Raw genomic sequence first — 15,481 nt, 5'->3', positions numbered from 1 at the left:
GTTTCGTAAGTAGGGCCACCAACACTCGACGCTTATGATCACTGAGCGATTTATCAATCATGGAAAATATCTGGTTGCTCCTCCATCTGGTTGCTCTGTATTATGAAGGAAGACGCAGATGTCGAAAATACGTTTAATCCAGTTGACGGCAGTACAACACATGACACAACACAGCTTGGTCGCCGTGCTTTTAAAGGCAACAGCGCTAACAAAGGATGCGCGTGCATAGTCTGCGCACTGAACGGAAAAGGGACAGATAATCAGCACAAGCACGTTTCATGCGATTACAACACTCTGTAAGTACTGCCACCGGTATGGTCGAGTCTTCCTGAAACGTGGCAAGCTTTAGGCTTCGAGGTAGCATTTCCGCTTCAGTGGAACAGTTTAGCGCCCACAGGCCCGCGCATCCATTGGTCACTGAGACCACGCAGTGCGGAACCGACACTTTTTTCTTAAGGCAGTTCCGATGTACAGGTTCCACTGCAGCATCCAACGAGATACGAGTCGGAGATGAACAGGCGACGGAAAACGCATCGCGGATAGGGCGGGCACAACTATCACCAGACACGCAAAACACACTCTCCGGGCAAGCTGCACCTTCAAAGAGCACAGGCGAAACACTGCTGCCGACACCGAGTTCTCCCGTCCGGCAGTCAACATTCGCACCACACAATTGCAAAAAGTCAATCCCCAGAATCACGTCATGCGAGGAGCGAGGAAGAACACTAAACTCGGCATTAAAGAAATGTCGCAGTTTCACCCGAAAGGCGAAGCATCAATTGCGATAGCAAATTAGTAGAGAGCGATACGGAGTAAGGATAGTAGTTTTATCAGCTGCATAAACTTGCACAAGCAGCAGCACCAGTAACGCGCAGAACTGTTGTCGACGCCGTCGGCGTTTTGCCCGCGTTTGTATCGAACGGGCGCGGCGTTGTTGACTGTTGCCGGTGCTTCTGGGGGCGGCTCAGAGGTTTTCGACGAGATCAGAACAGAACACTCATCGAGCAGCGTCGGAAGTCTTTACCCCCTTCTCTCCTCCCAACGTTTTTATATAAATACGCATTTGGTGCCGCAGCTTCGTCGCCTCCCCCCCCCCCGTCCCCCCACGGCCTTTTGCGCGACGGAAGAAGTCGCGTTTGCTCTATATATATGGTGATTGTAAAGGAGGAAAGAGACGCTTAATTCTGCAGCCCTTCAGGGAGCACGGCGCAGAACGCGCGTTTGCTCTCCGCCGTGCGTTCGCTCCCGTGAAAGCGCGCGAGGGACGCGCGCTTTCACTCGCACATACAGCATACGGCGCGCGGCGACGACTTCATCGCCGTTGGACTTCATACGGAATCTCACGGCGACGACGATGCCGACGGCAGAAATGCGCTTTGAGTGTCCATATAATTGCTATCGCCATAGAACTCTACCACCCAAAGACACATCTACATTACACACGCCAACCGGGTATAATGATTCACCACTTACTCCACGCAAACTTGTGCACTGGTGTCATGAGGCGCACCTGCTGCGTTGCAACGAAGGCGAAGACGACAACGACGAAGGCGCGAGCATGACCACGCATTGGCACCAAGAAAACGTGAGAGAAAAAGAATAATCTTCAGAGAACCTCGTGGCGCGAGCGTGGAACGCTGGACAGGCGAAGGAGAAAGCGGAGAAGGAGGGAGGAGGAAGCGGAGAAGGAGGCAGCAGTGGCGGAAGAAGCAGCCTGTCGGACGATTCGTCCGGACTTCTACTTATGCCTGGTGCTCGTGAGCTCAACCACTGTAGCTGGTGTACGTCTACGAGGCGTCCAGCTGAGCACACACTACAGTCTTGATGATCCTCGACTGCCCTCCTGGCCCACGTTCCTGCTCCGTTGTGACACGTCGTCTCGCCGCCCGGCTCCAGCTGGGTACCTCAGCAGCAGCCCTCTTGACGCTTGCACCATTCCGGCCGTGATCTTCTCCAACGCCCCACACCAAATCGTAAGGTGACGTGAACTTCAATGACTTAATTCTGTAGTTTGTAGACTGTTGAGAGACTCCATACTTAGAAGTGATCCATATTATTGTTTGTTGGCAGTTATGTCGTCGAATTTATATAAAGCATTGTTTGTGTGTGTGCGACAAAGAGCATATGCTTCGTATTTGATTTCCTAAATCGGTCCGTATTTACCACCTTAAAGAACCTAGTACGGTGAAATGATCTACACCGTGACAACTGGTGCCAACGAAACATAACCTTGCATCCCAGAAGGAACCCCACACTCATGACAGAGACAGTTACTCTCGTGCCGACTAAAGCCATTGTAGAGACGGCGAGACCCCATCAATAAGTACATGAACCTTATTCTTAAGCATGAAAATAGTTGGAGGCACACATTTTCCAGCGACCTCACCTCCATCGGCCGCGCTGGCTAGTTTTTCCCGGTGGGGGCGACACGAAACGGCGCCGAGGCGATGGTGACGTGAAATCGCGGCCGCGGGGATGGTGATCGGGAGGCTCGGAAGGCTGGTGGTGGCGTCAGAGTACGGTCGGAGGCAGGGCAGCAGTAACGGTTCCGGGTTTTTTCTTCTCCAAAGTAGGTCTCCTGGGCGGTGCGTCGGTCCTCTCGGAAGTGGCTTCCTGAAGTGGAGTCTCCTCTCACTGAGTGCGTAATGTACGACCACTAGACTGCATAGTCAGCGCTGACGGTCCCTAGTTCGATGCTCGGCGTCGGCTACAGTACCTAGCTATGTGGCCAGGCATGCCGCAGATGTAACACACTGGAAAATGGCGAACTTCAGGAGGCGGATTGAAGTATTCTGCCGAAGACATATGTTGAGGGTAACGAGGCTCTTCCCCTTGAAAGTCGTAGGTAGCGGTTAGTCTTCGTTGATGAAAGTTGAGTGCGCGTAGATGAAAACGGTGAGGGGGCGAATCATTGCGTGGTGGTTCGGTTGTATCGTAATGCGGTTCATCTTTGGAGCCGTTAAGACCCACGACGTTCACCGACTGGTTCCAAGTAGGGGGTTCCCAAAGAGTGTCTCGGAAAACGGAGGAGCTGCAACGTGGCGCCGCAAAACGTGCCTGTTCGTCATGGCGCTGGAGCTCCTCGCGGACAATCTGGCGGATGGAGGACGACAAGGCTGGGTGCGGGGGTCTCGTGTCAACACTTGTTACGGTCGTTACGTTAGCCAGCCGTCCCAACTTCGGTGTAATTCGGCGAGTCTTCAGCGCCTCGAATCTACGGCAGTGCCGTATCAGGTCTGATGCGGTGTTCAAGTTCTCATTAGCAATGAGGAAGTTGTACACGTCTTCCGCGATTTGTTTTAAAACGTGTTCCGTCAATGAACAAGTTACTACCCTGTGTGCAACTAAAAACATAGTTGTCGCATACTCTCCATTCTGTTTCTAATGAACTGTACGCAGGACATGCTCTTAAAGGCCTGATATTATATAGCAGCAAGCACTCCGCACCACGTGACAATGCCCCAATGTTCCGTCGCTGCGCGCATGCACAGATTTTGCGATTCCTGTCCAAGAAAGTGTTTTCCCCCCAACACCTTCTGTTTTGTCAATCCTCGCTTGCCAAAACATCCTGGAGCATTTTCGTGTTACAAAAGAAAGGAATCTGTAACCACGAATACGCCCGCATGTAGTGGACTTGTCGGCACGGCCGTGACAATGTTGGCTCACGTACCTTTGTACATGCAGATTGTGCTCGGGTGCTGCTTCATCGGTGGCGGATCTGTTGGACGGGCGGATGGAGTGCACCGTTCCACGAAAGCGCCGCTGATCTCGGCTTTGTCCGTCGTCGATCAAGGCTTTCGTCACAATGCAAGCACCGTTTCTGGCAAGCCATGGTTGAATCTGCACGTGGACACTACCGCGCACCTACTTCGGGCACCCTGACGTCACTAAGAAGATATCGGCATGCCGGATTCTTGGGCATAAAAGAAGCTGCGGCAGCGACGGACTTCAGTGGACTTGGCGGCACGGCCGTGACAATGTTGGCTCACGTACCTTTGTACATGCAGGTTAGTGATAAGACATATGTTTTTCGTAGCGATTACCTTTGTCTGGTCGTGCTGCCGTGTCCACATACTATTGTGAGTTGTATCGGCGAATCTTTCTCTCTGGCAGGGATGTTGTTGTCGTTATCTGGGGATGTTGAAAAAAATCCTGGGCCTACTAACACGGAAATGATCAAGGAACTTCTTGAAACGCAGAAAGTGATCCTGGGCAAACTTTCTGAAATTCAGGAAAAACAGGCCTCTTCGGAAGCAAAGTTGGTTCAAATGAATACGAGGCTTTCTTCCATAGAAGAAAGATTGAAGGAATTCGATGTTGTTAATAGGAAGACTATCTAAAGTTGAGGCCTGTCTGCATGAACATGACCGGAATTTAGATGTTCTCAGCCGAAAGGTTGATGAACTTGAAAACAGGTCCAGGCGAAATAACTTGATAATAAGAGGAATTGGAGAAGATGGACGGGAAACTGATGATGTTTTATTGAAAAAGTCGCAGTTTCACCCGAAAGGCGAAGCATCAATTGCGATAGCAAATTTGTAGAGAGCTATACGGAGTAAGGATAGTAGTTTTATCAGCTGTACAAACTTGGACATGCAGCAGCACCGGCAACACGCAGAACTGTTGTCGACGCCGTCGGCGTTTTGCCTGCGTTCGCACAAAACGCGCGCGGCGTTGGTGACTGTTGCCGGAGCCTCTGGGGGCGGCTCGGAGGTTTTCGACGAGATCAGAACGGGACACTTGTCGAGCAGCGTCGGAAGTCTTTACCACCTTCTCGCCTCACAACGTTTTATATAAATAGGCATTTTGTGCCACAGCTAAACGTCGCCTCCCTTTCCTCCTCCCCCCCTCCCCCACGGCGTCTCGCGCGTCGGAAGAAGGCGCGTTTGCTCTACATATATGGTGATTGTAAAGGAGGAAAGAGACGCCTACTTCTGCAGCCCTTAAGGGAGCACGGCGCAGAACGCGCGTTTGTTCTCCGCCGTGCGTTCATTCCCCGTAAAAGCGCGCGCCCCTCGCGCTCTTTCACTCGCACATACAGCGTTCGGCGCGCGGCGCCGATTTCATCTCCATTGACGTCATACGGAACCTCACGGCGACGGCGACGCCGACGGCAGAAATCTGCTTTTGAGTGTCCATATAATTGCTATCGCAATAAAAGGTGAACGGTGATGTGTTTAGCGGCATTTTGAAGCTGAAAATAAATTCAATTGAAAGAATCCATCGCCTAGGTAAAAAGATTGAAGGTAGAGACCGACCTATCATCCTGAGGGTGGCTGATTTCAGAGACAAATCTAAAATTTTGCATCATTGCTCTATGCTTAAGGGTACGAATATAAGCATCAGTGAGGATTATTCGAAAAGTATTGTTGAGGTACGGAAATGTCTATGGGTTTCTACGCAGGAGGAAAGGTCTAAGGGAGCAAAGGTTAAACTTCTATATGACAAAATCAAAGTCAATTATGTCCTTTATGCGTGGAATGAAATCACGAAAGAGCGCTATGAATGTCAAGCACGCCCTCGGGATGACCCCGCTCGAATTTTGAAAAACGATTCCTTCGGGATATTGAACGTGAATGCAAGAAGCATACTAAATAAGGTCGAGGATATCGAAGCTATAATTTTAGAACATGATCCGGATATTATAGTGATTACTGAGACATGGCTTCATAAAGATATATTAGATAGTGAGGTAACTCCCAAGTCTTATGTAATGGTAAGGAAGGACCGGGATGGTAGAGGTGGGGGAGTTGCGTTAATGATTCGCGATAACATTGACTTTATTATACTTCCTGTCCCCGCTGATATTGAGGCAGTTTGGATTAAGATAACTTTTAAGAATCGTTCCGTCCACATAGGCGGTATATACAGGCCACCAAATTCACCAGTCCCGGTTCTTTCTTGTCTGCGGCACTTTATGGAGTGCAATATGAAACAGGGAGATAATATTATAATCTTGGGGGATTTCAACATTCCTGGAATTAACTGGAATGCTTATTCTCCTGGTGATACAGAAATTTCGAATTGCAATGAGCTTCTTGAACTTGTTTTTTGTTTTGGTTTAAACCAGGTAGTGACCGATTATACTAGAATCAGTGCCCGTTCTTCGTCTATCCTTGACCTTGTTTTCGTGTCTAATCACCTGTTGCCTTTCCTAATCGACTGTGAGACTAGTGATGGTATCTCTGACCATAAACTTGTAGTGCTGTCTTTGAGCCTTTCTGCTAACACTGTCAACCATCCCCCAAAAAATGTTGTGTTAAGCTTTGCTAGAGCTGATGATGTTGGGGTTCTAGAACTGCTAGAGGACTCTTATGAGAGATTCTCTGATCTTTATATGCATAATCAGAGTCCTGATTGTCTCTGGGAGTACTTTGCTAATTTAGTCATGTCTTCTATAAAGTTGTATATACCTAAGCGTATAAAGAAAACTAGCAATAGAAGCCCTCGGATAACTAGAGAAATAATACACTTAAAGAGACAATTAAAACGAAAACGTAAGAATTATAAAAAGAATCCTAGCACTCAGACTCCATCCACCATTCGATATCTTGGAGGGAATCTTAAAAAACTTCTGAAAGAATCCAAGCAAAGGTTCTTTGGCATTACAATCCCAAAATTTATAAAAGAAGCACCGGGTAAATTTTGGAGATATATTAATCCATCATCGAATGTTCGCTCAACGACTCAATATAAGGAGCATCCTTCTTCTGAGAGTTTCAATGAATATTTTGCATCTGTGTTCACAGAAGATAACGGTATTATGCCGAGTATCGAATTTCCATCTGACAGGCCGCCTATTGCTGACGTTGAAATTTCTTAACAAGGTGTGCTCAACCTCTTGCTTAATTTGAACATAAAGAAAAGCCCTGGACCCGATGGCATCCCAAACGAGTTTCTTTATCGATACGCTGAATGGAATTCTAAATATCTTGCATTAATTTTTTGGTCTTCACTTCATAGTGGTTTTTTACCAAAGGCGTGGAAGCAAGCTAAAGTGATTCCTGTCCTCAAAACCGGCACTGCTGACAATTTATCAAATTATCGCCCATAATCAATTACTAGTACCTGTTCAAAAATGCTGGAACATATTATTTCGAAACATCTGTTAAATTATATTAATGAATATAACTTGTTATCTATCCACCAACATGGCTTCCGTAAAGGCCTATCCACAACATCTCAGCTCATCGAATTAGCCCATGATCTTTCAGAAACTATTAACTCACGGGGACAGACGGATATGATCTTCATGGACTTTTCGAAGGCATTTGATAAAGTGTCTCACCGTAAACTGCTAGGAAAAATTGATGTTATGTTCAAAAATGCTTCTATAACACAATGGTTCTCATCCTATTTTCTTTCTCGCGAGCAATATGTCGAAATTAGTGGTATAAGGTCTGAGATTTCATGTGTTAAGTCGGGAGTTCCCCAAGGCAGTGTTTTGGGCCCACTTTTATTCCTGTTATTTATAAATGACCTCCCGAATGAAATAGACGTTTCCATCAGGCTCTTTGCAGATGATTGCATTATATACAATAAAATTGAAACAGTAGGTGACCAGGATAAATTGCACGCAAATTTACAGAAGATAAAGAAATGTAGTGATGAATGGCAAATGGTGCTAAACCCGCTGAAAACTGTAGTTATGACAGTCTCTAGAAAGTTAAATTACTTAAACTACTCTTACTTTATTAATAATCATGAACTTATAAGAGTTCAGCTGCTTAAGTATCTTGGCATGATTTTCACAAGTGATCTTCGCTGGAACCAGCATATAGATTATGTTTGTGCCAAGGCCAACAAGTCTCTCTGGTGCCTGAGGCGTCACTTGCCATTTGCAACTCAAGAAACAAAACTTCTAGCTTATAAAACATTAATTAGACCTATAATTGAATATGCAAAGGTTGTTTGGGACCCTTACACTGCTATAAATATATCAAAAATCGAAAGAATACAGCGTCTGGCAGTCAGATTCATTTTCAATAAATATCGGCGGACGGACTCCCCTTCTCAACTATGCGTACAGGCAGACCTACCCCCATTACAGGCTAGAACTAAATATGAAAGACTTAAATATCTTTACCTAATAATTCATTATCGTGTTCATATTAGGTATACTGACTTTTTTGAAATTCTTTCCAGTGAAACCACTAGGCATCGTCATTCAATGTTTATTCGTCTTCCTGTTATTCATACCGATTGTTTTAAGTATAGCTTTTTTCCAAGAGCTATCAAAGAATGGAACTCCCTGTCGGAAGAAGCCGTTTCATCCTCATCAATTGATTTCTTCACAATACACATTGGAGATATCCTTGTTTGTAAGTAATATACTGTACGTTGTATCTATGTTAACTACTGCGGTTTATGCTGTTACCTCTTGGTGTTATTTTTGTTTTCATTTTATTGTACGTTTTTATGTTTCAATGTACAATTTTCAATCTACAAAATTATTGTTTTGGAAATGTTCGTATTCCACTCCTGCTATAGCCCTGTGAATAAGGGCTGGCAGTATCTGTAAATAAATAAATAATAAATAAATATCGCAGCGGCGGTGCCGTTTATTGGGTCACATTTCTCGATTTGTAATTACAAAGCAAAACAAATGATGCAACATGTTTTCCCGGATTCTATTAGTTCAAGTCAATAGGCCTAATGTGAGAAATATTAAAGAAAATCAATGTAGGCATTTTCCAGAAAAAAAAAACTTCTTTTAAATGCCGCTAATTTAACATTAGGCCTAAACTTGAGCGCATCTCGTGATCTTCTAGCGCCATCTAGGGCAAAGATATTTGCTTCAAATTTCAACATTTTTGGCAATATGCTGACAAAAATTGGAAACCATGCTCTTCACATATACGGATGAAAAAAATCTCGACTTTGACCAATATTACAATGTTCCGTACTCACGATTTTTTTCTCCACAACAAGCGGTCCTACTCTGTAATAATTAATTAGTATCAATGTGATAGAATCATACTCTATTACTAAATATTTTTACATCCATAGCCACAACACTTTTTGTTTGGCTATGGGATTCCAGAATGCGGATTCAGCAAAATTCGCAAAAAGCGCTTGTGACTGACCCCCGGGCGCTTCCATATTATTTTCAGGAGGGCAAATTTTCTATATCGCTAAATTATTATGCATTTCGTCTTTCTTGGCACTCAGGCAGAAAGAAATATTTCTTTTTTTTACTAAAATTAAAAAGATGGCCACGCAGCCGCACTAAATTAACTCCTGCAGATGACGTACCGCTCAGGTGTGAAGAGCACTTTACTTTTCTGCCTCCACACGCAAACCCATGCCACTTTACAAGAATTATAGGACAGTTGCCTCATGGGTGGCATCTTTTCTTTTTGTAACACTTTGTCTATTGTGTCACGTATTCGCAGGACAGTAATATCGACACATAGTCTTCGTTCTTATGAAGACGATATTATGGCCCGCAGTTAATTCCAAACTTTCTTCGGCAGCTTTTACTGCTCGCTTCCCCACTTATGTTGGACAATAAATTATTATTATTATTATTATTATTATTATTATTATTATTATTATTATTATTATTATTATTATTATTATTATTATTATTATTATTATTATTATTATTATTATTATTATTATTGGTTGTAGAAAAGTTGGTTGAGAAATTAGTAGTGGACACATTCTCGTGGAACTTGAAGCCGGCCGCGATATGGAAGCAAGATTACCTATGTTCACGCTCCCGCAATGCATGATGCGTGTGTAAGATTCTAATTAGACCAATGTGGTGTCCATAAGATTCACATACTTGGAGCTGCCACGAGAGCGGCTTGTTATGAGACGGCCACCAGGCAGGCCAGGACCAACAGAGCCAGCGTCGCCGCGGGGCTGACACCTGCGAGACAAACGCGGTGTGTACAGGGCGCGGCCGATGAGCTGCGCTTTGTGGAGGCTCCAATTCAACACGTTCGTCAGGTGATCGGCCGTGATGCCGATCGGAAGCTTTCGCTGAATACAGTCACACCTACGCTCTGGAAAGTTGCGGCTTCAGAACTTAGATAGCCGCGGGCCTCGGCGGCGACGAACGCGTGCACTGAGATTTGTGTGCGGGCGTATTACGTCTCCTCAGTCACGTGCTCATTGCCGCCTTTACAGCGTCGGCTTGCGCTCGATCCGTTTCTCACTGGATTACAGAAAACGAATCGCACCGTCCTTCCTCGGGTTTTCGATGTAATCAACTGTGCCCAACAATATGCGCGCACGATTTTACTCATAACGAATACAGACGGAATGCCTAGCTATTTAAGGGGAAGAGCAATAAATAAGTGCATTAGATCATTCTACAATACGAAAACAGCCAAAGCTAGAATGTTTACTGCCTCACGGCATGGACTGCGACGGCTCGGAGCTATAGTTAGACGAACTGCATTCTATAAATGAGGAAGCAATGACGAGACTTTTTTTTTTTTTTTTTTACTGCGCTACAACGTCCCGAATAGTATTTTGAAATTGGTGACGTCACTCTGACGTTCCGATACTGGTGTTTGGTCTTCTCTTCTGTTAATCAAACTTCTCACGCGAAATTATTGAAAATATATTTCTGAATATTTTATCAGGATTAACTGATTGTGTTAAAGCAATAAACTGCAGAAAATAGCTAGTCAAACGCCCAAAAACATATCCTTAACCAGGCTTCTAACATATCCTAAATACACTTGCGACGTGACATCGCTATGTAGATTGCGAGTGAACAGAACTGTCAGGCGTTTCTGCCGCATTAAAAGAAGTGTTTGACCATGAAATGAGGGATGCGCTACACTGTTTCCTCTAAAAGGGGACCAGCTGCGTGGTTAAATAGGAGCATGTATTCCCAGATAGTAACGTGCGCACCGGGACGTCAGCCTCGTATTGGCCGCTGTTACGAAAAAGTATTAAATCCTGGGGTGTTACGAGCGATGATGAGGCACGCCGTGTTAATTTTTACTGTTCTGCGTCTAATGCGGCCGGGATCCCCGCTGAGCAGCGCGACACCGAAGCACGACGCCGCCACGGCTGCTGCCGCTGTTACGAAGAAGCTTCTCGACCAGCAACTGATTGGCTTTGTTCATATGACATAGCAGGGTGCATTAAATATTGTCGCCTTGAGAAAAGTGTTTTTAGGAGCTCCCGCGGTCCTTAGAATCGCGGTAAGGTAATCCCGAGTTGAGGTGCGGTGGCCTTCGGTGAATTCCGCAACTCCGTATTACGAGCTGTATACAAGCACTCTCCCTATAAAAACATAGCACAGGTTAGCGACGCCAAGCACTGGCCGCTGCAATGACATTACCGGCTGATGCGGCTGCGACCGACGAAGGATTGTGGACGGGCAGCTTCTCGGCGACGTCGATGGCGACGTCAGCGAAGCTCGCCGAGGCTTGAAAGCAGTACACGGAGAACCATCTGAACTCGTTCCAATGGTGGCCGTCCGGTAGCTTGAGGACGATATCTTTTCCGCCGTACGCGCCAAGCTTGGAGTCCCTGCGGCACAAGCAGTCTCTGCGGCGACGGTTCTTTCCGCAATGCTAGGGTCGATTCCACAATCTCGGCCGAGCGGCTGCCTTTCTGTGCGCCGTCGCTCCACACAAATAAGAAAAGATGCATGTCGCCCAAATTGCGTGATACATTAGACAGGGTGAGTTGGTCAACATGCGGCGCCACGACGAAAGGAAACATCTCTCAACTGGTCATCCCATTGGAAAAAAACCAAGCGCAGACAAAAAAGCATTAAGAAACAGGAAATCACCAGCAGCGCTACCGTACTCTACATGTTCTCCTCAAGTGACGTCCAAGTGAAGCTCTTGTTTAAATTTAAAACTAAATGAAACAAACTTGCTGCTGGCGGGAGCCAAACGAACACTTGCCACAGTGGCAACCGTCCCCCAGCTTTGTGCACATGCGCAGTACAGCCGCGTCCACGTCTGTGTAGAGTGCGCGAGCAGCCGGCCTTGCTCTGCGGGGCGACGCCTTGCGGCAGTTTCGGAGCCTGAAGAGGTGTGCCAAAGAGCATGCGCGGCCTAACAGACATGCAGATCGGCGCACGCTGCTTTAAACCAGAAATTATGTTGGTAAGCGCACTTGTTTTGCCGGTTGTGCGCATTACCCGAGGGCGCCGTCTTACTACGCGCGATGGCAAGGGAATTGCGCACGTGAGTGATAACGCGTGCGATTCTGTCAAGGCACCTGATATGGAAAACTACGTCTTTACCCATCCCAGATAATGTCATCGGCCAATGAAATGACAACATCGCATGCGCTCTGTCTATATTAGACACAGAAATATCAAACTGATCCAACGAAGCGATCATTGCTGCTCTAATGGCTATGGTATTGAGCATAATGCAGTTTTCTCCAAAAAACGACAAGGGATCGAGCCACAGAAAGACGGGGATTCTAAGAATTCCGCAGCGGCCTAACAAGGGAAACTCAGGAAGGAGGCAAAGTTTCAACCACAGGGCCCCTTGTGGAAACGCTCTCCGTAGGCTGAAGCTTCTCTTCTTCGGCAATGGCTGATCACGCCACGTCCTGTAATAATTATTGTTGAGCCAAAATACAAAATAACACATTATCTATAAGCGCCAAGCGCTGCAGAAGACGGCATCCCAAAATTAACGCCTCGGTTTTCTTTTTACACCACTGTTGGCGTTATCATTTTTTCGTATCACCGCCTAATCGAAAGTGCCAGAAAGCCCTCATATTTTGTTGTGAGAGTCGGGCGCGTGTTATCAGCTAAAACGCTTAATCTTTTGGCATGGAGATACCGAGAGCGCCATGAGGAAGCGTGCATATTCGGTTAAACAACGGCACTTTTCAACGTTGCCACTCGTGCAATGCAGATCTGCATGTATATTAGGCCGCGCATGCTCCTGGGCACAATGCGTCAGATCCCGCAACTGCCGCACGGTGTCGCCCCGCAGAGCAAGGCCGTCTGCTCGCGCGCTCTACACAGACGTGGACGCGGCTGTACATTTAGCCATAGAAGTGTTAGCCAGCGCCACTTATAGGCGTTACTGCGGATGGGGAGCATTATTTCAAGTGCAGGCGTCAAATATAGTACGGGAACTGAAGAGCAGGCCATTTGGCGAAGGAATCCCTCGTAGCAACCTCACAACATCGGGGCTGCCGATATCGCGATAAGCGAGCAGAATAAGGGAAGCCTAGAGGCTGTTAGTTGCAGCCGCATCAAGTCAGCAAGCATATGATAATTTAAATTACCTGCTCCTCGGTTGAAATAACGGTGCACCTCTGATCATGAGTGGTGCTGGCTAACACCCAGAAGCATTAGAGCGGGGCCACTAGTTCAAATGGTTCGCTGGCGTAATGCGTAAAATGTGGCTGCGACTACCACTAATGACAAGTTGCCTTTCTCACCCCCACTTAGATTTTATTATTTCCGCATTTCGAAACACTTTATGCCCTCTTCTGGTGTGGTTATAGCTGCTAATCGAGCCCCTTCTCGATCTCTGCACATGTGCGGTAAAGACATTTTTTGTCGGTAAGAGCGATGGACTGATACAATTATCCCCTTTCGGTAATTATTTCGTTCATAATAAGCGGTCATGTATATGTGCACGAAAGTCAATAAACAATGGGAAATGCAAGGAAGGGCCCACAGAGTGAACGCAGTGAGCGCCATGTTTGCAAATTTGTACCACACAAAGTATGTATTGTATATGCAAAGCTGTTATCGTGACGGCATGGCCAACGCATAATGAGCCAGAAAAGCAGATGTGGCAACATCAGATTGAATGAGTACACGGGCGATCCCTCTTTCGAATCCTCGCACCTTGCCATGTATTGCGGATCCTGGGTCCGAATTGCGCCAAGACGCTGCATGCGTGCATATCCGAAACAAGGGGATAGCTGCTCCGTTGCTCCTACTTACAAAGAATGCCTTGCGCTGGCACATGCAGATCACATACGAGTCCAGTCATTATTAACTGGTTTGCTTCTTTAATTGGTTGAGAGTATGCGCTTCACCCACTTGCCAGTTTCGTCGAGAAGCTTCACCATGTCCGCTTGTCTGGCATTCACGCTCGGAGCCACCACGAAGAAGGCGGCTGCGAAAAGATGATCCGCCCTGTTATGCCGCCAACGTTGCACTCTCCAAAAACAGCATATCTCGGGTATATTGCCAAATATTTCCTGCTCGTTTGGCGAGGTGGCCGCCTTTTCTACGGACTCTCATCCATCGCGGATATCACAAAAACACCTTTTCCACTCACTGGCGTCGAAATCTGTTCTGCTAGTCTCGAGTAGGAGGTTCATGCCATCCACATACATCGCAGCACAGAGAGCCGAGCTGACAGGTGGTGCAGCCTACAAGGAGCAAAACTGATTCACAGCCTCAATTCTTCTGCAGCAAACTTGCAACACTTCCACAATTCAAAAATCAACAGAACTTCAACATTTCAGAAAAAACAGAGCAACGTTTCTTGTACTTTGTTCTTTCAGGATATCACTTAACCCTTGCAGACGCCAATGAATTCTGTTGACTTAAAACTTTCTTTCACAGCATTTCTTGCATATTCAGAATCATGAAAAGCATACAGCTGCAAAATACATAGATTAAGAATTTTCAATTCTTTAGTTAGTTTCGTCAAGTTTACAGGACATGGACTCCATGCGGGAACTCACTACAGGAGCATTACATATGAGAACACCAACTATTTCATGTCTAGCAGGCTTGAAAAGCACCCATCCAGGCACTTGAAAATTAAACCTGATGCAACACACTGAAAAACCATGAAAGGAGTACACCCACTACATACAATGACATACTCGCGCCGAGCAAGTACGCACAACCGTCCACCTTACCACTCGTTTTACAAAAAACATTTTGAACCCGTTATTCAAACTTGCAACACGATTCCAATGGGAACAGTTTCAAGATGTATGCGACACATTTTACGTACTTACCATTACTTTCATCAATACTATTGCTGTGGACGCACTTTCTTGGTGTGCACAATTATTTGCACAGCGTCTTAAAGGGTTAATCCACAAGCTCTTCCGGTTACTGCCTTTCCCAACCCATTTCTCTTTCTCTCACTTAATCCGTGTTACTCTGCGGACATTTCTGCACCTCACGTTCAAAGCCCTATTCAACTCCACAGCCCACATGTGTATGCTGAATCCGAACATGGGTTGCTATCATACGAGTATAGTAGACCGCCGGAACACCCGGCAATTGCAAGCAAGCCCAACGGAGTTTCGTGGCCTTGCGTTCACATTGGCTGGCCAAACAATTTTCTAACATGAGAAATCCATCTGGGGTTGATTGGCAGCACATCTTTTTCGGCGAAATCACCGTCGCTGAACCCGCTCGCGAAAGACGCCTCAGCGAGCATATGTCATACTGTTAACTATGTACTTTTCTAGACAGGTTTGCCACAGTTAATCACATTTTTTTCGATAATCTGGCCGCATATTCTATTTGCGCTTTTCTTTTTTGTTTGTATTT

General features: G+C 46.1%; 1 protein-coding gene across 1 annotated transcript in view; it reads right to left on the bottom strand.

Annotated features, from left to right (window-relative positions):
- The window catches only part of LOC119456374 (protein Skeletor, isoforms B/C-like), a 116,774-nt gene that overhangs the window by 12,576 nt on the left and 88,717 nt on the right, over positions 1 to 15,481 (bottom strand). The window contains exons 6-8 of the mRNA XM_037718094.2: positions 14,003 to 14,078; positions 11,309 to 11,499; positions 9,791 to 9,877 (exon numbers count right to left, since the gene is read on the bottom strand). Of these exons, the coding sequence (XP_037574022.1) occupies positions 9,816 to 9,877; positions 11,309 to 11,499; positions 14,003 to 14,078 (329 nt within the window). The 3' untranslated portion in view covers positions 9,791 to 9,815. The remainder of the gene's footprint in view (positions 1 to 9,790; positions 9,878 to 11,308; positions 11,500 to 14,002; positions 14,079 to 15,481) is intronic.

The sequence above is a fragment of the Dermacentor silvarum genome, chromosome 1, assembly GCF_013339745.2.
Source record: "Dermacentor silvarum isolate Dsil-2018 chromosome 1, BIME_Dsil_1.4, whole genome shotgun sequence".
Taxonomy (NCBI): domain Eukaryota; kingdom Metazoa; phylum Arthropoda; class Arachnida; order Ixodida; family Ixodidae; genus Dermacentor; species Dermacentor silvarum.
This window is presented reverse-complemented; position numbering and strand designations above follow the sequence as displayed.